The sequence below is a fragment of the Mustela nigripes genome, chromosome 12 (assembly GCF_022355385.1).
Source record: "Mustela nigripes isolate SB6536 chromosome 12, MUSNIG.SB6536, whole genome shotgun sequence".
NCBI classification, from domain to species: Eukaryota; Metazoa; Chordata; class Mammalia; order Carnivora; family Mustelidae; genus Mustela; species Mustela nigripes.
Genome location: NC_081568.1, coordinates 133074214 through 133100996, shown reverse-complemented (window position 1 = coordinate 133100996; position 26783 = coordinate 133074214). Strand labels below are relative to the sequence as shown.

Genomic DNA, 26783 nt, shown 5'->3' with positions numbered 1-26783 from the left:
CAAAGACAGATTTGTAGATCCTCCCAGGAGGCTCTGGAGGCTTCCAGAATCCCCCACTCCCATCACACACACCACACTAATTCTTAGTTTGTTCCAAGTCACATGGTAATTAGGAAGAGGAGAGTTTAGTCTCCCACAGATAAAAGAATATTTTCTTGATGAATGGGGCATCTTGCCACCAACTGGAACACTTACAGCAAACTCTTCCCATCATAGGGGGAAATGGCGGCACAGTGAAGAGAATATAAATGTGTATAAATATTCCGTAATTTCTGGGTTGTGGGAGGGAGGACTTTCTCTGATTCTTTTGTCACCATGGGATGACGACCTAGATGTCGTCAGAGTAGGACATAGTCCACTTATACAGGTGAGCTTCCAGACGCAAAGGAGAATTTGGTGGTTGTACAGGGGAAGGCCTGAACACATCAGGAATCTCTGCTTCTTGTGCTCCTTCAAGGGGGGGCAGATGGCTTAGATGACACTACTACCATAAGGGGGCTGGGCCAGAGGACCCTGAAGAACTTTGCCGGAGTACTCAGGGTCTGTGCTCTGAAGAGGTCTTGCGTCCATCTCCTGGAAACTCTTAGCCCAGCTGCAAACCTCAGTGTGCTGTTGTCTATGTGGGAGTCACGCAAGTGGCCAACTAGTCACTACAGTTGGCACAGAGCCTGTACTGCAAGTTGCCTTGACACAATTTTCTTTCCTCCTCATAGCCAAGAAGGCAGCGGTGAATTTACTAGGTGAAGAAAAGAAGAGCACCTAAACCACTGACTGGATGAAACGTTTCTGCCCTCGCTGTATCTTCCTGTTAGCGCTTGGTGTTACATTAGGGACTGTGGTATAATCATTTAATAATGTTGCCTTGGAAAACATTTTTGATATATTAAAAAAAGGAATTTTTTTTTTTTTTTTTGCTTTTGTTGTCTACATACATAGGGAGCACTTAAATTTAATGCAATGGGCAGTGTCCACATTTTTGGAAAATATATTTTGCCTCTGGGTAGAAAAAGATAGGTTATCATTCTGCAGGAAATACAAACTTGAAATTATATATCCCATTGGCTTTGTGCTTCAACAGGCCCTCTGCATGCATTTTCTCTGTACTTCCATTTTAGGATAATCTTTAAGGTTCTACTTCATGTAATGTACAATTTTGTATTAAATGTTTTTAATGTATTTGTGCATAACATATATGTAGGGAAATGTTTCTGTCTGATTGTAACAGGTATAATGCTCACGGGGAGTACCTGCCAAAAGCTAAAGGCTCTGGTGTGCTGGTGTGATTTGTTAAGTAAGTCTTCAGAAAATTAAGGCAAATGACCGATATTTCCAATGAATAGTTAAGTGATCAGTGAAGTTGAGTGGGGCCTGGCCGGGTTGTTCGAACACTGCAGCAGCTGAACACCAGAAGAGCTGTGTTTAGCAGTCACTTTAGTGATGAATGGGGGAAAGGTACCCACACACCAGAATACACAGCTCCCAGCTCCCTGTAGAACTAGTAGTAGTGTCTTGTGGCCTTTCAAAAAATCTGTTTATGGGCTTTCGATTTGTCTGTTTTTAAGATGCCGTAATGGAAACCATCCCTGGTTTCTCCTTCAGAGCTGAGTAACATGTTGGTTTAGTCTTGTTTTTTTTACCTAGTCTTTTTTTTAACCAGTTTAAAGAATCCCTAGACTTGCCCACCTTTGATTACATGTATGTTCTTGTTTGTATCGTGAGCAGTTACGTGCTAATGACACCAGGCTCTGAGAGCAGTTCTGGGAGAATGAAGGATGATAGAGCCTGTTGTCCCGTTAGCAGTGAAGTCAAACTGCCTTCACTTTCTTTCTCTGGCCTTTAAGGTCCAACGCTAGAGGCCTCCCCAGTTTACAAGTCAGAATCATTTGTGGTCCATTTGAATGCTTTCATCTTTACACTTCGTTTTGATAAACTGCAGATAACTATGTAGTTTAAGTATAGAACAAAAAGTTAAAACTAAAGATTTCCAGCTTGATCAGCCAGCTTATAGGAACCTGGACAACTTGTCTGGATGAGAAAAACCGAGCTTCACACCAACGATACTGCTAGGATCCTTCTGAATTAGATTACACTGACTGAAACAAAACTGAGTGTAACAAAATGAATAAGTTTAAATATCCAGCCTGTAAAATACCCTTTAAGGCAAAAAGAGAGGATTAGTTCTCTTTTGGGTAACAGGTAAGACCGTAATGAAATCTCTTGATGTAAAATATATCAGAGACATCAAAAATTAGGGACACTATCACCTAAATATTATAATATAGATTAGAGTATTTATTCTTCCTGGCAAAACCATGGTAATCATAAGGCATTTTATTAAATTTACCTTTAAGAAAAGAAAAACTTTCAGAAAAATAAGAAACTAATGGTTATTGGGAGAAAAATCAAGCCTTAGATTTTAAAAAAACAAAAACCTCTAGGAGCATTCAAATCCCTTTCCCTTAAGAAACTACACTTCTCTTGGTGGCAGAATGAAAATCAGCAACTTCTATCATACAGAATACGTAACTTTCAGTATACAAAACATTTATCATGCAAGTTGGGGAAATACAAATGTTACTCCTGCTCATAACTTCTTACAGGTTGATACCAGTGTAAAAACTACTACAGTAAGAAAATATATTGTGAATGCAATTTTTCTTTGTCTTTCTGGCTTTTCCCTATAGTGCATTCTGTAAGAAATTTAAGTTACTATTTTTGGCAATCAGGGTGTACATATTAATGACCGGGGAAGTTAATGAATGAGTTGAGCAATCCTGTCCCAGTTTAGATTTCCCAAAGAACACATTGCCGTGGCTAGAGTGTTTGGAAAACTGATTGAGCCTGTTTCTAGCTAGAAGATAAGCATTTATTGGTAGATGGTGTTTTGGGGAAAGTAAAGTCTGAGTCTCCACAATTCTTCCCCTACTTGAAAGTTTTCAGACCAGGAGTTACTGCCGCTCTGGGGAGAAGCTTCTACCCACAGCCTGAAGAGAATGAGCATAGCTTTCAAATAGGTTGCCGCCCATCCTGAAGATGTGATATATTAAATGGAAATGGATGTAAATAAACTTCCATTATCTCATTAAACTGTTGTTTCATTTTATTTTCTGGGGCTTTAAACAAATCTAGGATCATTTAAGTGAAGTCTGAAGTAAATCCAGGTAAATGAACCTGAAACATGGCTGTTTATGACCGCATTCCTCACCTGGCCTGAGGTTTTACCCTGGCGGCCATGACCTGTCGAGGAAGGACTCCAGAAGGAGAACATACCGATCATGCAAACTTTCTAGCAGTAATTAGGTTGAAAGGAAACCTAGGCTGCTTTCTACCGCATATCGTGTTAACACATAGTCTCAGAAAAGGTGGTTGCCTCTAAGTGTATTTGTAGGTACCTACAAATTACTCAGTACTTAAGAGACCAAGGAAGGAGAATGTGAGAATTTTATTAAGAATACCTGCTTCTGGAGGCTGTGTTTTGATCCGCTGTATCTTCTACATCTGCTTTTACATGTCTGTTTACCTAGAATCACGGTGTTTGGAGTAAGAGTTAACATCCTTAGCCATCAGATACTAAGTTCTATGTAGTGCAGTAGGAAAGTAAACATATTTGAGAATGACCTTAATTAAACGCTTTTCTGGCTCTTTACTACAATATTAGTTTATAAAATCCCTGTATAACACAAGTGTCATAAAGGACTAAGAGCAATAAGGAGGTTCTTTGCTTAAATTGCTGGTTTTCAGACTTCAGTGTTTATTGGATTTTCTCTGGGAGGGGAGAGGACTGTTAAAATAGATTGCTAGTCCCATCCCCCAGAGTGTCTGATTCAGGTCTGAGGTGGGACTGAAAAAATTGCATTTCCAGTAAATTCCTAGGTGATGCTGATGGTCCAGGAACCACACTTGGAGGTAAAACCATCAAATTAGGTAAATGCTATCCTTACACTTAGTATACATTGGATTTTAGATCTGGCTGCATATTACAATTACCTGAGAAGCTTGCCAAAAATGCTGGTTATCTGCCTCCACTACCAGAAATTCTGACATTAATCTACAGGCCACCAGTACGCTTTTTAAAAATCTAGGGTGATTCTAATATGTAGCTGGGGTTGAGAACTCATAGAAACTACTAGCGGCATCAAGAATCCCAACGTCTGGAAAGAATTTGTCTTAGCTCATTAGTTCACCACGTGTGTGTTTCCTAATGCTGCTGTAACACATCGCCACAAATGTAATGGCCCCAAACAGTATAAATTTTAGTAGCTTACGGGTCTGGAGATAAGACATTCAAACGGGTCTGCAGGGCTGCATTTCTCCTGGAGGCTGTCGGGAAGAATCCTTTTCCTTATTTCTCTCAGCTGAAAGCTGCTTGCATTCATTGGCCTGTGGCCCCTTAGTATTCCTACTTCGCTTCCCTTTTAGAAGGCTCCTTTTGATGACGTTGGGTCCACCTGGATAATACAGGCCACTTTCTCCAGCTGAAGATACTTAATCACACCTGCAAGGCCTTTTGCCATGTAAGGTAATATAACGGCTTTTTTGGGAGGAGGAGGGTGCACATTATTGTCTACCATACCTCATCTCTTTGGTATAGAGATTTCATTATAAAGTCACCCCCAATATCAAAATAACTACAAAGAGCAATCTTACTGTTGGGAAGAAACTTAAAAAAATTAAGAAATGGTAAAGGAATACCTTATCCCTCTTCCAAGTGAAAGACTGGCAGTCTGTCCTCCAGAGATAGTAAGAGGATCTTTGGAGTGGGGAGGACACAGGCAGAATTGAGGGACGGAAGTTTTATTAAAAAAAGGATTGAGGGGCGCACTGGGTGGCTCAGTTAAGTGGCTGCCTTCGGCTCAGGTCGTAGTTCCAGGGTCCTGGGATTTAGTTCCCCAACAGGCTCCTTGCTCAGCGAAGAGCCTGCTTCTCCCTTTCCTCTCTGCTCATGCACTCTCTAACTAGCGCTGTCTCTCTCAAATAAATAAAATCTTTAAAAACAAGCAAACAAAACAGAATTGAGTGACTCAATGCTGAGACCCATTTCTCTCACTCCACCTTCTCCCACTGGGCTCCGAGACCTTTATCCTCCTGGAAGCTTATTGGACTCCTCTCTAGGGAACAGATCAACCTAAAACATTTCTAATGTTGGAAATTTCCCCTAAAAGGATATTTGAGCCAGATACCCCTTTTTAGTGAAACAGTCTGCAAGCCCTTCCTACGTGCCTAGAACTTCCAATCAACTTAATGGGTTTTTTACTCTTAAAAAGCTGTCAATCTAAGAAATCCGCTTAACATATAAGGGATCAAAATAAAAACAAAAAAGGAAATTGGAAGCAAAAATATACAAACCATACCCCCTGAGAAGTAAGAATGACACTTATGAATTAAGAACAGAATGCGGGGTTCTTCTTCTACCCACTTAAGCCCCCATGTTGCATCACCACTTCCTCATATCAGGGAGATCATAGGGGGAGGGGTGTTGGGAGAAGGGGGTGGGATTATGGACATTGGAGAGGGTATGTGCTTTGGTGAGTGCTGTGAAGTGTGTAAACCTGGTGATTCACAGACCTGTACCCCTGGGGATAAAAATACATGTTTATAAAAAAAAAAAAAAAGAACAGAATGCGGGGGAGGGGCACCTGGGTGGCTCAGTGGGTTGAGCCGCTGCCTTGGGCTAGGGTCGTGATCTCAGGATCCCCGCCTCGGACTCTGCTCTGCGGGGAGCCTGCTTCCCCTTTCCTCTCTGCCTGCCTCTCTGCTTACTTGGGATCTCTCTCTCTCTGTAAAATAAATTTAAAACAAAACAAAACAAAACAGAATGCAGGGCGCCTGGGTAGCTCAGTTGGTTGAGTCTGACTCTTGGTTCCAGCTCAGGTCATGATCTCAGGGTTGTGGGATTGAGCCCCACATTGGCTCTGTGCTCAGTGTGTGGAGTGGGCTTGAGAGAGTCTCTGCGTCACCCTCCACCTCGGCTCCCCCTGCCCCAACCTCGTGCTGTCTCTCTCTCAAATAAATAAATAAAAACCTTTTTAAAAATGCTAGAAAAAGGAAATACTCAGATGACAAGAGAGTGTGAGTTGACAATACAAGAAAAATGAAAAGTTCAGGGTGCCTGGGTGGCTCAGTGGGTTAAGCCTCTGCCTTTCCACAGGTCATCTAGACCAAGGGCTGTGGCAGCCTGGTTTTTAGAGCTCTCTGAATTCTCACATAAAAACAGAACACCTTAGGGCGCCTGGTGGCTCAGTGGGTTAAGCCTCTGCCTTCAGCTCAGGTCATGATCTCAGGGTCCTGGGATCGAGCCCCCGCATCGGGCTCTCTGCTCAGCAGGGAGCCTGCTTCCTTCCTCCTCTCCTCTCTCTGCCTGCCTCTCTGCCTACTTGTGATCTGTCAAATAAATAAAATACTTTAAGAAAAAAAAAAAAGAAAAAAAAAGTTCAACAAAAGGGTTAGAAGACAGAGCTAAGGAATTCTAGGAAATAGAACATAAATGCAAAGAAATGGAAATAAGGGGGAAAAAAGATAAGAAAACTTGAGAACTTACCCAGCATGTCCAATATCCAGAATAAGGAGTTCCAAGATCAGAAAGGGTAGAAAAACCATCGATGAAATTTTTAGGAAAACTCCCAGATTTGAACACGTTTCCAAATTGAAAGGGCCCATTAGGTACCCAGCACAATAGACAAAAAAGCTCCCACATAAAGCACACTATTGTGATATTTTAGAATTCTGAGATGTGTTTCAACAAGAAAAATGTAGGTGACAAGATCATGAACTGGGAACCTGGGTGGTTCAGTCAGTTAAGCGTCTGCCTTTGACTCAGGTCATGATACCTGGGGTCCTGGATCGAGCCCCACTGTCAGGCTCCCTGCTCAGTAGGGAGTCTGCTCTCCTTCCCCCTCTGTCCTTCCTCCCCACTCATGCTCTCTCTCTCAAATTAAGAAAAAATCAGGAACTACAATGGTATGGACTTCCTGCACCTATAACATTAGCAAGGAGACCATGAAACAATATACTTGAACTTCTGAAATAAAACAATTTTCAATTCTAATTCTATACTCAGCCGAATTGTGTGAGGGTTTGAATGTGTGAGGGTAGAATGAGGACGCTTTCATATGTGGTGTAAGAACATTTACCTCCCACCCTCCCACAGAAGTGGCATTTTTCTCAGGAAGATCCTGAAGATGGGCTACCAACAAGGAAGTAACCCAAGAAAGAATGCATAGGATACCATAATAAGGATATACAAAACAGCAAAGAAATGAGGCAAGTCACTCTGGATGATTAAGAGATCCCAAAGTGAAACTGTGCACTAGGCCTAAAGGGTAGTAAGTGGAGAAGGTAAAAGGCTCCAAAAGAGACTTCTTTAGAAAGATTAAATTGAACTACCTGATGTGAACTTATGTACTTAACTTACATATTTATTTGCTTTTCTCCACACCCAGCGTGGAGCCCAACACAGGGCTTGAACTCAAGCCCTGCGCTGAGATCGAGTCAGATGCCCAATGGACTGAGCCACCCAGGCACCCTTGAACAAACTTTTTCTTTTAAAGATTTTAGAGAGAGGGAGGGCACAAGAAGGAAGGGCAGAGGGAGAGTGAGAATCTCAGGCAGACTCCATGCTGAGCACACAGCCCAAATTGGGGCTTGATCCCAACCCTGAGATCATGACCTGAGCTGAGATTAAGAGTCAGATGCTTGTCCCGAACAAACTTTTTGAAAGGACATTTTGACAACTGATAATTTCTGGTTGAGTTAATGATGAATATTCAAAAACCTAAGCAAATAAAAGAAAAAATATTAACTGAAGAACGCACAAATCCAGAAAACAAAAGTAACAACAGCATACTCCAGTGTTTCTCACTTTCATGTGCATAAGAATACCTTGGCAATCTTTAACATTCTGGGCTGGGTCAGAGTTTCTGCATTTTTCACAAGTTCCCAGGGAAAAGCAGTGCTGCTAGACCCCAGACCACACTTTTGAGTAGCAAAGTACTACATGATTCAGCTATGAATGAAATATAGGATAGTAATGTAAACTATGAATAGTGATTAAAATCAAGAAATATATTGGTAGAAGTGAGGATGGGAGGAGCCTGGGTGGCTCAGTTGGTTGAGCGACTGCCTTCGGCTCAGGTCATGATCCTGGAGTCCCGGGATCGAGTCCCACATCGGGCTCCCTGCTTGGCAGGGAGTCTGCTTCTCCCTCTGACCCTCTCCTCTCATGCTGTCTCTCTCCCTCTCAGATAGATAGATAGATAGATAGATAGATAAATAAATAAAATCTTAAAAAAAAGAAGTGAGGATGGGAAGCATATTTCGGGGGTGAAGGAAGGAAAACTAAATCATCCTCTTCTACAGATGAAAGTTAATGCCTAAAACTCAAACTATTAAAACTAGCTGGCTCTTTAAATTATGTGTAACACTGATGGTAATAAAGTCCTTAAAAAGGGGCAAAGGAGGGGCACTTGGGTGGCTCAGTGGGTTAAAGCCTCTGCCTTCAGCTCAGGTCATGATCTCAGGGTCCTGGGATCGAGCCCTGCATCGGGCTCTCTGCTCAGCAGGGAGCCTGCTTCCCTCTCTCTCTCTGCCTGCTTCTCTGCCTACTTGTGATCTGCCTGCCAAATAAACAAATTAAAAAAAAAAAATTAAAAAAAAAAGGGGGCAAAGGATGTGAATAGAAATCAATGAGATAAATACAAATGGCATTTTCAACATATGAATAAGTGATCTGTCTTGCTCACTAGAAAAATTCTGTTTTCTACTTGATTGGCAAAGAAAGGTTCAATTATGCACTGATTGCAACAATGTGGAGAAACAGCAGTACAATGTTACAGTAAGATTTCCAACAATCTTTATTGCTCCATAACCAAAGTAATTTTAGACTCTGGTCATCTTTCTGTGGCATATTATTTGACTGCCCCAATATCCAGTATCAACTTTCTTCTTTGGCTGAGTCTTTTCCTTACTGAGAAAGCTATACACTTTCCTAGCCTGTCGTATAGCTGAACATGGACAGGTGCCACAGTGTTCAGCAAGGAGACTTAAATGAAAGTTGGCTGGGAAGAATTTTGAGAAATCTTTAACTTTCTTTTTAAGGGTGGACAGAAGTGGCTGGCACAGCTATCTCTTCATTCTACCTTAAACTCTGATGTGACATTTGATATTCTATCAGCCCTTTTGTAACCTTGAGACAATAATCCAAGGGGTGTTAGAAACCATGGAGAGTGGAATGGAATGATAAAAGAGGGTGTCACTGAGCAGCTGAACTTACACCTATAATAAAATTTTGGATTTGATGTTACTTCAAAAAAAAAGAAAAATTCCTGCTTAAGTTCCTCATTGTTTCGTTACACAAATTCCTAAGTGATACAATTTCCCAGAACGTTAATTTTTGTTTTAAATTTTGCTCTAAATTTTGTTTTGTATATACTGTCCCAATATTTACTTATAAGTCAAATATATAAACTGCTATACTGTTACATTCATTGTAAGATATGTTAACAACAGAAAGTATTGTAAAAAAAAGTAAAGATTCTAATACCTCTTCCTGTACACCCATGAGTCCTCTTCATACAGCTTGGGTATCTAAGTCCACCTAACACTCTGAAACGCTGGATTCACTTATTTTGTAATGAAGTGGAATTTCTTCTTTCAAGCAATGAAAACTTAAAGAAAATGGGATTTACTAGAAGGATATAAAGCACAGTTGACAGAAGTCATAGAAGAGCCAAATCCAGCCTCAAAAAACCAGGATTCGGATAACTCAAATTTGTAGATCATTATATATCTTAGCTCCCATCATCTGTATGTCTGTGTTTCTGTTCTAGATTAGAATTCCTGAGAAATAAACCAGTGGCCTGGGATGGGTCATACCCTGTGGTCAAGAGGCAGTCCTTTAATTAAAAGCCCTTCCAGAAGCATATGGAGTCAGAGAAGGCAGCTCCCCAAATGATGCTCAGTGGACAAAAACAAATGGCTGCTTTAAGATGGTACCCTCAAATTTTACACAGAATTGCCACTTTCAGAACAGTCTTTGAAATAAAGTCAGAATCTTCAATCCAGTTTAGTTTCTTGAAAAAAAGCACATCTCAAGGTGTTAAAGCATGGGTAATTTTAAAACTCCAATTAAAATGATGTTCTTAAGCCAACAAAATAAGCAAATCTAAAGCTTAAAGTCCAAGACTTTCCATACATCAAAAAACTAGTAATTGAACGTTCAGTTACAATAACTGAAATAATATCATCTATAGAAGTCCAAGAGGATTTAACCATTTTCTTCTAGTTCTAAGCTCACACTAAGCCTCCACTACCCATTTTATCGATTTCAATTATCTCCTCTACTAGCATTTAGTTCATAAGCAAAAGAGCAAAAGCTAAAATAGTCAGTTTCAAATTTTATTTCATTAACTTAAAAGTTGAAGAAAATGTGTATTTCAAATCTTTATTTAAACTCATTTTTCTGAAACATGTTTACACACAGGGCAGATACAGGATTTCATGTAACTTATGGCAGAGTAGTCCACTGTCCATTAAAAAATATGCTTCTTTCTTCCACAAAAACTCTGTGTTGAAAAGCAAAAAAAATTTCTTTTATACTGCATAAGAGCTAGATGCAAACTTCTGATATAAATTTATTTTATTGTCAACTCTGATGCTGAAGCTGGGAGGCAGAGATGTCCACAGTTCGGTTAAATGATGCAAATAAAAAGCTTCCATTTCTCTAAGATGTAAGTAAGTTAGAAGCTTTCATTCACTATCTCTCACAGTAGCACCACCGACTTGACTCTCAAATCTGGTCACTTCTTCTTCTTTCCTTTCCCTTTTTTACTTCCCTCTCCTTGCTGAAGACTTTGGTCACCACCTCCTGTTTTTTGTGTCCTTGTTTTTAGTTTAGGTATCATTTCTGCTACATACAACATTACAGACTTACCTAGGAACAAGAAGTTAGGCTTAGTGTATGATCTAAGGAATAAGACATACAAGCTCATTAACTTGAGATCACATCAGGAAAATGACAAAGATTAAAATAAAAATGACTATAAAGACATGACTTGCTCAAGTGGGAGCCTTCCTGGAGAAAATGTTCTAAGAATGATACTGAAATATTTATTTGAAACACCTATTTTGGTCCTGGTTCTAGTAACTGACTTGAAGATCAAAGGGGAGTAAGTCGAAATACAACAATCTGGAAAGAGAGTCAGGATATCACTGTACCTTAAGCTAAAGAAACAGAGGGCCACTCAGTCTTGTAACAAAAACCCAATGTTATCAGGCTATGAAAGATGTTGCCTCATATGCCCAGATGATTTCATGTGTACAGGTACCCTGATCTGTACACCAACTACCTCCCTCCAGATCTAGTAGCTACTTCCAATACATGGAGCCCCTCAGTTTTCCCCTTACTTTCTTTTTTCTTATTGGAAACTGGGAGCAACATTTTTCAACTGTAATTTTTACCTACATTTTATTTACTGGTCAAGTCAAAAAAGTTTCTTGTCTCTTGATTTTTTTAAAAAAAATTTTGGGGGTGGGGCGCCTGGGGGCTCAGTGGGTTAATGCCTCTGCCTTCAGCTCAGGTCATGATCTCAGGGTCCTGAGATCGAGCCCCGCATTGGGTTCTCAGCTCAGCAGGGAGCCTGCTTCCCCCACCCATCTGCCTGCCCCTCTGCCTCCTTGTGATTTGTCTGTCAAATAAATAAATAAAATCTTTAAAAAAAAAATTTTTTTTTTTGGTCTTTTGAATTTTTTTTCAAATTTTATTTACTTATTTGAGAGAGAGAGAGTGAGAGAGCAAGAGCCAACACAGGTAGAGGACATGGGGAGAGAGAAAGACTCCCCCCTAAACAGGAAGCCCAAGACAGGGCTCGATCACAGGATCCTGGGATCAAGACCTGGACGGAAGGAAGATGCTTAGCCAACTGAGCCACCCAGGCTTCCCTGTCTTTTGACTTTTAACAGATAGTAAAAGAAGATGTCAAAGAGAAGAGTAAATACACTGTAATATACTACCTGTTATTCCAACTAAAAATCTTGTTTCTAGAATTATCTACCAACCTGGAAAGGTTTTAGCATAGAGAAACCAATCTAGGGACACCTGGGTGGCTCAGTGGGTTAAGCATCTGCCTCCGGGTTCGGTCATGATCCTGGGGTAGTGCCATAGAGCTCCACACTGGGCTCCTTTAGGGAGCCTGCTTCTCCCTCTGCCTGCTATTCCCCCTGCTTGTGCTCTCTCTCTTTCTGACAAATAAATAAATAAATAAATAAATACCATTTAGTTGTCAGCTTGGGGTTAAAGAAAAAAAAAAATAACAGCTCGATTTAAAAAATTATAGTTTTTAGAAATAAAGAATTCAGAAAAGAATCATGTACAAAAATATTCATCTTCCCCAAAGCCAGAATTAATTATTTTGGAATACTGATAATTGGTTACTGCTGTTTTTTTAAGAAATAAAACACTAGAGATAATGCTGGTCTTCTGTGAGCACCATTCCTGTGTCCCTACTTCCCATGCCCTGTTCATCATTAGGTTACCTACTATTTTTAAGACTGGGGTTTTCCTCCAGTCCATTAAAAAAAATTTACATACATAAATGTCAATAAATAATATTACATATACACCAATAAATAGTAACATTTTGTATTTAAATGAACCAAAGTGGTATCACACTACACATTCCTTTTGTAGTTTTCACTCAGTATGGCTTTTAAATTAATGATAGAAATTATTAACAGACCTCATAGGCCTCTAGGATCTGAAATGCCAATTAACATCTGACCACTCAATAATTCTACACTCTTAACCTGGGAATAATGACGGATTTCCAGAGGTTATAAAAAGTTCATAAAACAAGTTTTTTAAATGAACGACTAGGTTTCACATTCCTAGAGGTCCTTAACTTAAAAGAAGTGAGAACCACTGTTTTCCTCCCTTCCTCAGCAGTAGCCTTTCTTAAATTCATCTGCAACATGCAAATTATGAATTTTACCTTTCAAAGGGGTCAGTTTTAGAACTTTTTTTGTAGAAGAACGACCTTGCCAAACTTTATTTGTTCATTAAAAAAAAAAAAAAAAAAGCTTACGTGACGGGAACTGTACAAGACAGAGGCTGCCGTCTTCGTGTTTCAGCTGGACCCGGACTCTGCCCCTGTACTGAACATCACGATTCCACTCTCTAGAGTACATTTTATTTTTCTAACATAAAAAACAACAACATATAAAACAGGCTTTAAAAAGTTGTCATATCAATGAGACTGAGTAGGAAAAATAGTGAAGAAAGAACCACCTCTTACCTCAAGGAATACATTAAGTCCAACTGCTGAGCACACATCTTGAATCTCAGTAGCTGTAGGATTTTCAACAGCCTGAACAGTTAAAAACAAAAACACTGAATAGCTTACCTTAAGCAGATACTGCTACATCGTTGTGTGAATCATTTCAAATATGAGGATCACAACAGTTATCAAAACCTTAAGTTTTCTTTTTCACTAGGTATGGTTGTTTCCACTGTAATTTTTAAAATTTTTTAATTTTTAATTTTTTAAAGAGTTTTTTATTTATTTGCCAGAGACACAGAGAGAGAGTACACACAAGCAGGCAGAGAGGCAGGCAGAGGCAGCGAGAGAAGCAGGCTCCCTGCCGAGCAAGGAGCCCAATGCGGGACTCAATCCCAGGACCCCAGGACCATGACCCGAGCCGAAGGCAGCGGGCTCAACCAACTGAGCCACCCAGAAGTCCCTCCACTGTAATTTTTAAAAGTACAGAAATAACACTTATTTATATCTCCCTTCCAACAGAACATACACTTCACAAAGGCAGGGACTGTTCTGTTTATCTGTAAATCCCCAAGTATCTGGAATGATGCTTGGAACATAGCAGGTGCTCAATGAATACTAGTTAAACAACTATTACAGATACAGCCACTTTAGAAAATTGTTTGGTAGTATCTACTAAAGCTAAACATATGCATTCTTCATGGCTCTGCAATTCCACTTCTAAGTACATATCCAAGAACAATGCAAAAATGTTTCCTAGAGGACAAACTCAAGAACATTGACAGCAGTAGCATGTAAAGTAGCCTTAAACTAGAAACCAATTATCCATCAATGGTAGGATGGCCTGTGATTTATTTATACAATTGAATACTACAGAGCAGTGGTTTTCAGCAAGGCAATTCTGCTCCCTGACATTTAGTAATGCTAGGAGACATTTCTAATTGTCAGAGGAGTCAGGTGAGGCACCGGCATCTCGTGGGTAGAGGCCAAAGATGCTGCTAAACAACTAAAAAGCACAGACTAGCCCTGATAACAGAATTACCTGGCTCAAAATGATCTGGCTCGAAATGTCAATGGTGCTGCTGTTGAGAAACCCTGCTACAGAGCAATGAGAATTAACAAACTACACTAAAAAATGTGAATAAATTTAAGCTTAAAGTTCAGTGAAAAAAAGACAGATACAAAAGTACATAGTGTATAACGCCTTTTAAATAACGTTTAAGAACAAGAAAAGTAATCTATTGCGTCGGAAGTCAGGATATGGTTATCCTTGAATGTGAGTATATGTGGCAGGGGAAGTGACTGTGAGGAGACAAAGGAATCTTCCTGGGTGCTGATCACACCTTCTTTTTTTTAAGATTTTATTTATTTATGTGACAGAGATCACAAGTAGGCAGAGAGGCAGGCAGAGAGAAAGAGGAGTAAGGTTCAGGTCATGATCCCAGGGTCCTGGGACGCCTGCTTCTCCCTCTCCCTAACTTGTATTCCCCCTCTCGCTGTCTCTCTCCATCAAATAAACAAATAAAATTTTTTTTTTAAAGATTTTATTTATTTATTTGACAGAGATCACAAGTAGGCAGAGAGGCAGGCAGAGAGAGAGAGTGGAAAGCAGGCTCCCCGCTGAGCAGAGAGCCCGACGCGGGGTTCGATCCCAGGACCCTGAGATCATGACCTGAGCCGAAAGCAGAGGCTTTAACCCACTGAGCCACCCAGGTGCCCCACAAATAAATAAAATCTTAAAAAAAAAAAAAAAAAAAAAGCTATAAAGACCCATCACTTGGGATTAGGCACTTTCCAAACATGCCACCAGGCCAACTGAGAACTTGAAATTTCCCATTCAAACAGCACAAGGGAGAAATCATATTTTTAAAAACTCTAACACCCTTTTTAGAAGTATCAATTTTAAAACTTTACTCCCCTTCCCCTCCAAAAAAGATAACAGACATAAAACTAAAAAACTCAACACATCTAAATTCTCTGTAACACTTGGGGCACCTAGGTGGTTCAGTCTCTTACATGTTGGACTCTTTTTTTTTTTTTTAAGATTTTGTTTATTTATTCATTGGTGGCGGGGGAGGGCAGAGGCAGAGGGAGAAACAGACTGCCTACGAGGCAGAGAGCCCTATGTGGGACTGGATCCCAGGACCCTGGGATCATGACCTGAGCCAAAGGCAGACGCTTAACTGCCACTCAGGTGCCCAAGCGTCAGACTCTTGGTGGTGGGATCCAGCTGCTCAATTTGGGGAGTGCTTGGGATTCTCTCTTTCCCCCTCCCCCCATCCCAATTCCCCTCTTACTCTCAAATAAATAAATTAAAAAAGAATTTTTTTTCTGCAAGTCTTGTTTAATAACTCAACTGCATTCTGGACATCATATAATGCCATAGTTTGATTTCCTTTATTAAGGGCAAGAGTAGGAGCGCCTGGGTGGCTCAGTGGGTTAAAGCCTCTGCCTTCAGCTCTGGTCTTGATGCTTCCGGCTCTCTGCTCAGTGGGGAGCCTGCTTCTCCCGCTGCCTCTGACACCCCCCCTGCTTGTGCTTACTCTCTGACAAATTAAGGGCAAGAGCATCATAACCTTGGCTTAAAAAACAACAACATGCAAATCCTACTGCCACCCAACTCCTTTAAAGTACAAGCTCATGAAGAACCATTTAGAATAATTCCCCCAGCCAGGTATTAGTGCCTCTCTGGTTTCGCCACTGTTAAGAAAAGCACCCCAATTCCTGGAAGCTGTTCACCTCAGGCCCCAAACAATACCATATAGTAAAAAGGGAAGCCCTTGAAGCCCTAACAGTACAACCTCCCCCAACCCCTCAAGGACAGAGGTGCCAGCCCATTTACCTTACTTATGGGGATTCGCCTCCCTTCTGCGATGGTCTTCTTGTTATTTAAATAAGCAGGATAGATACAAATGAACCTGCCACAGAAGGAAGCACAGCTAGTATCACTAGAGCAGGATTTCCAAAAATTTCATTCATTCTTTCATCACCAAGATTGCCAGCATGCCTGTTACTTGCTTAGTATTTTTTTTTTCTTGAAATTGCCTCCCTTTTACTTACGTTACTTAAAAAGCTAACGTTAGTTTACTACCTCAGCGGGGGGAAAAAAAATCAGTTGTTAGAGAAAGTTTAAAACCAAACCAAAACAATGCCTTCACCGGTCAGTTAACATACAGCCGGCTATCAAAACTTCCTGAGGGGAGGCACCTGGGTGGCTCAGTGGGTTGAAGCCTCTGCCTTCGGCTCAGGTTATGATCCCAGGGTCCTGGGATCAAGCCCCGCATCGGGTTCTCTGCTCAGCAGGGAGCCTGCTTCCCTTCCTCTCTGCCTTCTTGTGATCTCTGACAAATAAATAAAATAAAAATATTTTTAAAAAACTTCCTGAGGCTGGGGCCTGCTCTCAAACAGAAACCACACCAACTGAGGTATTAGAAGACTTTGAAAAACCCAAACGTGCCTTTCTGAACGTAACAATGAAAAAAACACATTTCTCCCTCTGTGAGTCTGTTACTTAATGTGCTGTCCACGTAGCACCCAAAGTCCTTCGTCTCCGGCGCAGGCAGACACTGAACTACCTAGGGTCGGAATTTCGGGGATACTACGAAGAGCCAGGCGCCGCTGGCCTCCCGGAGGAACCAACACCTGGGAAGAGGCCCGGAGCCTGGGAACGGAGACAAGCCCCACCCGCCAGCCTTTCTCAGGGATGGGGAGGGCGGTGCAGCACCCTTTCTCAGGACTCACCTGTCTTGGTCGGCCGGGGACCGTGCGGCTGCACAGGCCATCTTCACCCAGGCCCACAGAGCGCCCACCGAGGGCCTGTAGGAGAAAGACGGGCCGGAACTCGGTTCTGAGATTTTCCGGACCACGCCGGCTTCCGGCGGAAGTCCCGCCCACCGACCACCCTACGCGTCCCTGGCTTTCACCGATCCTGGTTCCGGCATCTGTCGCTCGGCGTCAGCGTCTCTAGTTTCTGACGTGGCGTTAGAATCTCTCCTCTCGCGAGAGGATCCGCGAAAGTTTCCAGGTTCCTCTTAAATCTTGTCAAAACGGGGTTTTAAGAGCTTTTGCTGTCGCCGAAGTAACGTTTTTACGATCCTTCACGTCCAGGGTCACACTGAGAATTGAATGGTGTTAGCTACCCTCACCTTAGGTGAAGGCTCTGTACCACTGAGCCGTTTGTCTGCACAGATCCGAGCAGGCAAGGACATGTATTTTATGTTTAATCTTGATCCGCTCCTGGGCCCCACAGCTTGCTTTCAACTTGGCAAATACGGGTTTTTATAGTGGTGAAACAAGTAAAACAACCTCAATGTTTCAGTGAGGTGTATAAACGTTAGAAATGTGGCCATACACCTTTTTAAACTCCAGAAGAACACCCTCTACTCTACAATTCATTATTTTTTGCATACCTTAGGTTAATTGCAAAGCACTATTTCAGCATTCCCGTTCTTCAACAGAACACACCTTCAGTCCTCTTTTAGTAGCGGCTGCTTATTCCACACCAACAAAGGCACTTTTCATAAAACCGGGCAAGGTAAGATAAGTGTTTTCTTTCTTTCTTTCTTTCTTTTTTCCTTTTTTAAATTTTTTTTTTTAAGATTTTTTAATTTATTTGTTTGACAGAGATCACAAGTAGGCAGAGAGAGAGAGAGAGAGAGAGAGAGGAGGAAGCAGGCTCCCTGCCAAGCAGAAAGCCCGATGTGGGGCTCGATCCCAGGACTCTGCCGAAGGCTTTAACCCACTGAGCCACCCAGGCGCCCCTTAAGATTTTTATTTATTTATTTGACAGAGATCACAAGTGGGCAGAGAGGTGGGGCGGGGGTGGGGTGGGGTGGGGGGGGCGGTGGGTGGGAAGCAGGCTCCCCGCTGAGCAGAGAACCTGATGCGGGGCTTGATCCCAGGACTCTGGGATCATGACCTGAGCCTTAGGCAGAGGCTTTAACCCACTGAGCCACCCAGGCGTCCCAAGTATTTTCTATTACAAATGAAAAAACAAACAAAAATCTCTCCACCCCCTCCTATTACCCCCCACCGAAAGCTTGAGTCTCATTGAAGTTAGATAATTTGTCAATTCAGGCTAATGATGGATGAGGGTAGATACCCAGCTGGTCCGTCTGGAATCCGCTGACTTTTCTCCATCCCTTCAATCTCCGCCTCTCAGTCACCCTTGCAGTTCCACAGTAGGGGATTAATTTGGTGCTGATGTAAATACTAAGTCTTACTTCTTCCTTAAAGTATACATGATTCCTGTAAAAAGAGCTTCATGCAGTGACCAATAAAACCAAACAGGGATGAAATGAAACCAAGCTTTAGAATACGTAGTTAGCCTGCTTTTGGATTTTGCTTTTATACTTTAGCTTCATCATAAAAACTCAAATACTTCTTTTCAGAAAATCAGCATTTTACATATACATATGGAAACAGTGGGACGTGAACAATGTAGTCAGAGGTTTAATGTGTGCGGAAGCCCCTGTTCTATCTTCTTCCTGCTAGCCCTATTTTAACAAGAATCTTGCTACATTAAGTATATTTGTTAGGGTTCTCCAGAGAGGCAGAACTAAAAGACTTATATAGATATATGAGATTATTATAGGAACTGACTCACACCATAATGGAGGCTGTGATATACCACAATATGCTATCTAAAAACTGGAGAACCAGGGAAGTTGATGGTATAAATCAGAGTCCAAAAGCCTGAGAACCAGGAGAGCTGATGGTGTAAGTCCCAGAGTTAATATATCTGAGAACCAGGAGATCATATATTGGAGGCTAGGAGATGGAGGTCCCAGTACAAGAAAAGAGAAAAAAATTTGCCCTTCCTTCACCTTTTGGTTCTATCTGAACTCTGAACAGATTAGATGATGCCTGACCATATTGGTGAAGGCAGATATTCTTTACTCCATCTTCTGATTAAATGCTAATCTCTTTCAGAAAAACATTCACAGACACACCCTGAAATGTTTTAACGCTGTCTGGGCGTCCTTTAGACCAATTAATTTTACACAGAAAATTAACCGTCACAATAAGTGTGGTGAATGTCCCCCTTACCCTTGTTATCTGATCAAATATCTGATCAAATTATCCGGATCAAATATCTGATCAAATTCCTCATTCCCCATCTCTCATATGTTAAGTCCTTGGCTATCTTCCACAAGAATTTACCCTAAGTAATTTTCTGTCTCCTGTCGGAAAGAACAGAACAGGGACATTCTGTTTTTTGGTTATAAATCTCCAACTGTCTTTGCTACATTTGGAGTTGAGCTGATCTCCTCTGCTACAATATCTGTATTGCAACAGTCTTGAATAAAGTCCCTCTTACCATTCAGCCAAGTGTCAGAATAACTTTTTCTTTAGCAACTTCTTCAAAGCACGGTGGTTTCAGGACTTCTTACATGTTGGTTGGTTTCCTGCAGACCACACAGTAGAAGCTACCAGGCCTTTTTAATTCCTGGTCTTGAAACTTCCTCTATGTTTTGTTGGTCAAAGCAGTCACAGGGCCAGCTCAGTAACAGACTCATATTGGGGAAAAAGCATGTGGAATGGCAGATACCGTGCCATCTTTGAAAATATTATCTACCGTAATGTCAGAAGTCAAATTTTCTTTTCCTTTCTTTTTTTTTTCTCTTTTCCCCCTCTCTGCTTCCTTCCTCCCTCCTTCCCTTTCTTTTCTTCTTTCCTTTCTTTCTCTCCGTTTTTCTCCCTTTCTCTTTCTCTCTCTTCTTTTACTTTATCCCTTTTCCTTTCTTTTCTCCTTCCTTCCTTCCTCTATCTTTCCCTCTTTTCTTTCTTTCTTTCCTTTATTTCTTTCTTCTTCCTGTCTCTCTCCATACCCCACTGAGCCCAATGAAGGGCTTGAACTCACAACCCTGAAATCAAGACCTGAGCTGAAATCAAGAGTCAGACCCTTAACCAGTTGAGCCACCACGCACCCCAAAAAAGTCAATTTCTACAGAAGACAGAATTTAGGAAAACTAAAAGTTAAGTACACCAACTTGACCTCATGACAGAGCTTTCAGTGTCCAGGGGAAAATACAGAGTACAGCATGGTGTTTATGAGTAAGATTTGTCTACATGCCATATCCGGTCTCTGTTGGATTTGTATCTGTATCTTGGGATGGGAGAGCAGACTATAAGTAAAATCTGTTTTAATGAAATTGTTTCATTAAAAATCCTCTAAGGCATTTGAACGCAAGCAATATTGCTTTGGCACTCTTATGGGAAAATGTTGATACCAAAGTGGAAGATAGATGCTCTTTCCATTTCTAGAGGATCATAATGCAATGTCTAGACAACAGAAACTGACAGTACAGTCCTCATGTAGGCACCACCAAGATTCTGACTGGTGTGTGTTGGAGAGGGGCATTTTGGTAGATATGGTTGAAGTTGGTGTTCTAACAGTACTATGGCTTGGTTCTGCTCCTGCAAAGTGAGAGAAAGGAAGTGATTCAGGAGCAGGAGTAAGAACAGAGATAACATTTACTGAGAATGTTTACTGAAGACTCAAGATAAAAAAGATTTAATATCAAAAGACAGAGTTGTGGAAAAAAGACACACAGCTGGACTTGTGCCAGTACAATTTCTTTATTTCAAGGATAAAAACAAAACCCTACAGACACCAAGATAGGAAATTAAAGTTATATATAATGGAAACAAAACTAGACTGATAGTTCAACTTCTTAGTAAACAATAGGAGTTTTCTGAGGAAAAAGAATTGTGACCAAAGTTGTGACCCAGGTTATCCTTTATGTGATGGTAAAAGAAAACAGAAGTTTAAAAGATTTTATTTATGAGAGAGAGAGAGAGAGCTTGCGTACATGAGCAGGCAGAGAGGTAGAAGGACAAGCAGGCTCCTCGCTGAGCAGAGAGCCCAACTCTGCCTAGATCCCAGGACCCTGAGATCATGACCTGAGCTGAAGGCAGATCCTTAGCTGACTGAGCCACTCAGGCACCCCAAGAAAACAGTTTTATACAAGCTAGGATTTAGAAAGTTTATCCCCAATTTGGCTTTTCTAGAAAACAGTATCTAAGGACATAGTCCAGTCAAGCCAAATTATATTAACATAATTACAGTGAAGAAAGTGAAAGGCATGTAACATAGAGGAAACATCTAATTTATATTTAAATTCAAATAATTATTGATAATGTGATGGTGAAGCCAACTGCAATTATTAAAAAAGATTCTGAAAATTAATAACAAGTGGGTACTTGTTAATATTGGAACAGAGAATTTGCGAGGAACTTAGGGTTCCAACTGAAATAGTGAGTTTCTAAAATCATTTTAGCTGCTGCACCACCAGGGCTTTCATAAGACCCCGACTTCTCGTTTTCCTGCCTCCTCATTCTTTTTGTGCTCCCCTATCTCTACTCCTCAGCCCCCCATTGCCTGGGTACGCTGAGAATCCCAAATTCTTACCTCTTAGGCAAATCTGTTAAATTTTCTCTAACCCTCCTCCCACCTAAATTCCAGGCTTGGCTTTACTGATCCCCAAACCATCAAGGTCCTCAGCTCAGGAAAAGGACCTCTCAGAACCTTCCTTTAACAAAATGCACCCTGTCTGGAAGAAAGTTGTAATTTTAAATAAAAACAGTTCCTTTTGTTCTATAAATACCAAGTCATCTGTCAAACACTGAGTCTTACTTGTTCTATGGTTTTTGCTAATATTTTGTAAATTTGATTCATCCATTGATGTTAAATCATTTGAAATTTAAAGAAAGTCATAAATGATGTTAATCCTTTTTCATTATTTTTAAAAAAGATTTAACTTACTTATTTATTCATTTTTCAGAGGGAGAGAGCACAAGCAGGGGGAGCAGCAGGCAGAGGGAGAAGCAGGCTACCAGCTGAGCAAGGAGCCCAATGTGGGGCTCAATCCCAGGGTTCCGGGATCATGACCCGAGCCAAACACCGATGCTTAACCGACTGAGCCACCTACACATCCCTTTTTTCATTATGTTTGATGCCTTGTATCCAGAATTATACTGACACAAATTTGCTTTAACCGCTTCCTTTGCATTTGCCTTTGCAAGTGTGGTTGTACTTTTAATTTTACCCACTTGATCATTTTACTGTCTTTTATTAATGGCATTAAGTTGAAGGACTTTTTTTTACTTGACTCCAACCTGAGAGTCATTAGTTTATTATATATGTTTAATCCATTTATTGCTGTGGTCTTACACAGTCATTTTATGCTTCTTTGTGGCCAATTCTCCATCTCTCCCTTTCTTTGATATCTTGATCAAGTATTCTGAATTGTTCTCTTTGGTTAGTGATTTAGGTGGAAAATTTTATTTTTTAACATTGGGGTTACCATTAAACTAAAAATTGCATTTGTCTTTGTCTAAGTTAAAAGTAAAATAATATCTATTGATACTGTTTCCATAAAACTAGAAATTTAGCATGCTTTTACATCTTCTCTCCCCTTGTAACTCATTTCCCAATTTGGGTTAGAATAATCTGGAATTTAAGATTATGAAAATTATTAAACATTTTATCTTTTCAGTTTTGAGTTATGTAGACATTCATATTGAGATTACCAGATTAACCACAATTATTAACATTTATTCAGCTTTAGATGTTTTATTGCTCAATTTTGTTTCCTTAATACTTTTCCATGTATTTTAATTGTTTGGGCAGCAGGAATACTATGGTAAAACAGATCATGGTTTCTGGTTGCCCAGAGCTTCCAAATGCCCCTCATGGATTTGGAGAGTTCATGTTTTATGAATCCACCTTCCTCAATGGGGAGACCAAAATTTGAATTTTCCCAGACTCTATAGGCATCTGACAGCCTCTGCCAATCATGTCCACTCAAAGACTTCAATCCAGACGTGAACAGAGTAAGGAAGCAAGTGCTCCAAGTAATCTTACTTTATGCCGAGGATGGTGTCTGATGGTTCTGGCCTTGTTTTAAGAAAGTGCTGTTTTTGAAATTAAAAAACTAAGGTGGGTCTAAATGTGGTTTTCTGTTACTTCAAGTTAACTCAGCCTAATGGTACAAGATGTTTCAGTTCCAGCACTCAATCACCAACAAGAAATTTCCTTTGTGACTTTTATTTCAAGTTGATTGGCTCTGTCTTTTTTTTTTGTTTGTTTAAGCAAGGAAAGTCTTTGGTCACTAGCTAGTTGATGATGAGTCTCTCTTCGTTTGAGTATCCACTGTTGGTGCAAACAGCCATGGTCAGGGGAAAAGACTGGGTACATGGTTCAGCGACCAGCAGTGGGCCTAAGTGTTTAGAATCCAATAGGTAGTGTGGATGGACCAGGTAATGCTTGGCCTTATCGTCAAGAGTTATTTTTAACTAATGCTGCTTTATATTCACTGGTTACCTTCACCAGTTTACACTATGTTGAATATTTTTAATTAGAAGAAGTAACAATCACATAATTTAGGAAAGTAATTGAATATTAATTGAATAGTCACAAATGTAGAGAAAGAATTATCCTGAATATCAGAGAAAAGAAAGTGTATTTAGCACCAAGAACAATAAAATACACATAAAACATACAGGTTGAAAGAAGCATCAATGGCCTAACAAAAACCAGGATATAGTTTTATAGACCACAGAACAGTTAAGAGAATGGCAGGAAAATGACCTGGTGTTACAGGAGTTAAAGTCCATAGTTTTTAATACTACATAGTATTTTAAGGTCAGCATAGTATGAGGGAATTAGAAGTTAAAAAATAATTTATATACTCTATTTCAGCCACCATGGCTTTCTAAAAATTATTTGGTAAATTTTGATGATCTGACTACTCACATATTCTTCACCTCTTGGTAATTTCCTTTTTGCATTTCTAGCACGGTTTTTTCCTATTTTAGATACAAAGCAACTATGTAATAACATGAATTCAGATATAGTGCAACTGGTTCTCCTCCTCAGCAAGTGTCATCTTCACTTAAATTTGTGATAATAACATGGTCTTTGTTTTATGGAAAAAATATCTTAAGTGCTATTTGTTCCAGCTGGACTTAATCTTTCATTTTATTATTCCCCTCTCATTAACCTTCCTTTTACTACCCACGTAATTTGGAAAGTTTGTTCTCAAATACCAATCTGTTAGTTGTTTGTTAATCACTCCTACTGTATATTAGCAAATCAGGCACATTTTCCTCTGAAATAATTCTGAGGACAGAATTATTAGTCTTTCTGATATCTTCTGATGGTCTCTTCTGATCTTACTGCAGATCCAGATTAGGGATTTGCTGAACTTTGCCTTTTCAAAAACTGTTCCAAAGGGAACACGAGCCAATCTCTCAAAAAGTCATTGTCTTTAGATTTCATGTCTGCTAAATTTGTCCACTATTGGGAGTTGAGATGGATGGGCTCTTATTGGATTGTATAGCTTCGTATTTGTGCCTAAAGTAGGGGACAGTTTGTTGGAATACTTTGTCAGATTAAAAGGCCTGGGTTGAGAGGAAGAGCTATGACCTAAGGCAATCACTCAAGGAGCTTCATTATAACTTAGGGCAATCAATCTCCAAGTGTGTTTCTCAGACCAGCAGCATCAAGCATCACCTGAGAATTTGTTAGAACTGTGAATTCTTGGGCCCTACTCACAATCAGAAACTTTGGGGATTGACCCAGCTATGTCTTAAGCACTTCTGGTGACCCAAATCCAATCTAATTTGGAAACCACTGCTTTGCTACAGTCTAAGCTAGATAAGAGCACTGTCTCTCTTAACAGGTATCATAACTAATTCCCGACACTGGGCTCAGTATACGATTTTCAACAAGCATAAACTGGGAATATTTGGCCTCTAAGTTATGACAGCACCCTGTGGACTTCTAAAAGTAGAAATGAAATTTGCCCCTTTCCTAATTCCGAGCTATTTTAACAGAAGAGTCTCATACAACAACTTTTTCCTCAATGGGCAATGTAGACTGACTTGACATTCTCATAGGAGGCGTTGCCTACAGTAATTCCTGAGTTTTCTGGTGTGTGGAAGGCACCCTCTTTTCATTTCCAGCCTTGATAGTAGGGTTTTTTTTTTTTTTCCCCTTCCTTGGAAAAAGGCAGTTTTATTCTAGTTGACTAACACCCCATCTCTTTCCATAAAAGTACCTGAAAGTGCTCATAATAACTGGCAAGCAGTAATTCAGAAAAACAGAAAATCAGGACCAAAAGAGGAAAGAAATACAACCTATATGCCCACGTATTACGTTAGAGAAAGCAGCCTTTGAGAAAAAGATTCTTATTCACAAATGATTTCATTCAGATAAAATGACAAAAATTTAAGTGTTGATATATTCCATCTCTGATATGAGGAATTTGAGAGGCTGGACAGGGGGGTTTGAGGGGTAGGGAAGGAAAAAATGAAACAAGATGGGATCAGGAGGAGACAAATTATGAGACTCTTAATCTCAAAAAACAAATTGAGGGTTGGTGGGGAAGGGAGAGGGTGGTTGGGTTATGGACATTGGGGAGGGTATGGGATATGGTGAGTACTGTGAAATGTGTAAGCTTGACAATTCACAGACCTCAACCCCTGGGGCAAATAATACATTTTATGTTAATAAAAACGATTAATAAAAAAGAAAAACATGTTGATATATTCCAAAGATCAGTAAATGGAGGTGTTTGCAAAGTGGTACAGTGGAAAGAATATGGTCTTTGGAATATTTACTGGCATTGATAAACACAGGTAAGGGGTAGATAGCCACGTGTGGTTTCAAGGGCATCAAATAGATATGCGTACTCCTTCTCAATCCTTTTTCTCAGAGCCCCATTGTATCTAAGCATCTTTTCCCTTCCCTAAATGCAGAGCACATGAATTTTATCATTAAAAGTAGTTTCTTTTATTCAACAAATACGTGAGCATTTATCATTCTCACCTTCTCATCATTTAGGACAAATTCTGGGAAGATACATTAAACTACCTGTTAATATGTGTATCGGTTTATCTTTCTTTCCTTCCTTCAAGGAGGAGCTCCCTGCTCTGAGAGGAAGGGGGCACTTGAACATGTACCTCTCGACTCTACCCACCAAAAACAAAGTTTTCCTTAACGGGCAGGGGCTTTAAATAGTCTTTTGAATATCTTAATAGTATTAAATCTACCTTTGAAGTTCCACGTGATTTGCATTTTCTGAGCATGGCAAACTGCTGATTACAATTGGCTGATGGAATTTTGCCCTAACATTCAGGGTGAGAAAATTTGTTCACTCCGGATCTAGTAGCAACAGAAGGTAGATGAAGGGACAAGACAGTTAACATTCCAAGACAGGCTTGGAAGAGACTACTTACACCTAGCAATAATCAATTAATTTTTCAAGTACAGCATTCTATTAAGAAAAAGGAAATATTCTACATGGGCCTATTTTGTTCAACGTCCAGTCCTGTGCTAGGTAGTTCACATTGCTATTACATGAATTTGTTTTAAATCAACTCCAATGGAGTAAGAAAAAATATTAAACATCGGGAGTATCTAAGCTAATCTCATTTAAGAAATATAAGTTTCAGGAATGGTTAAGTGCCAATGCATGGAATGGTTAAATGCCAACAGTTCGCTTCAAT

At 40.2% G+C, this 26783-nt stretch overlaps 2 protein-coding genes and 1 long non-coding RNA gene across 4 annotated transcripts in view; 2 read left to right on the top strand and 1 right to left on the bottom strand.

Moving 5' to 3' along the window:
- REEP5 (receptor accessory protein 5) overlaps positions 1–905 on the top strand; it is a 34848-nt gene extending 33943 nt beyond the window's left edge. The window contains exon 5 of the mRNA XM_059418376.1: positions 714–905. Within this exon, the coding sequence (XP_059274359.1) occupies positions 714–763 (50 nt within the window). The 3' untranslated portion in view covers positions 764–905. The remainder of the gene's footprint in view (positions 1–713) is intronic.
- Positions 906–1446: 541 nt separating this feature from the next.
- Positions 1447–17141, bottom strand: SRP19 (signal recognition particle 19). 2 transcript variants are annotated; one of them, XM_059418378.1, is made up of 5 exons: positions 17010–17141; positions 16111–16186; positions 13287–13358; positions 13077–13188; positions 1447–10559 (listed from the first exon to the last, which is right to left on the bottom strand). In XM_059418378.1, exons 1-5 carry the CDS (start codon positions 17048–17050, stop codon positions 10468–10470), a joined length of 393 nt encoding a protein of 130 aa, XP_059274361.1. In that variant the 5' UTR covers positions 17051–17141; the 3' UTR covers positions 1447–10467. The 2 variants fall into 2 exon arrangements, with proteins under 2 accessions (XP_059274361.1, XP_059274360.1); XM_059418377.1 differs by having other exon boundaries at positions 10379–10927.
- A 68-nt stretch (positions 17142–17209) lies between these two features.
- Positions 17210–26747, top strand: LOC132028852 (uncharacterized). Its single transcript, XR_009407568.1, has 3 exons — positions 17210–17292; positions 17683–17802; positions 22055–26747. It is a non-coding gene; the product is annotated as an uncharacterized LOC132028852 (long non-coding RNA).
- Positions 26748–26783: the final 36 nt, after the last annotated feature.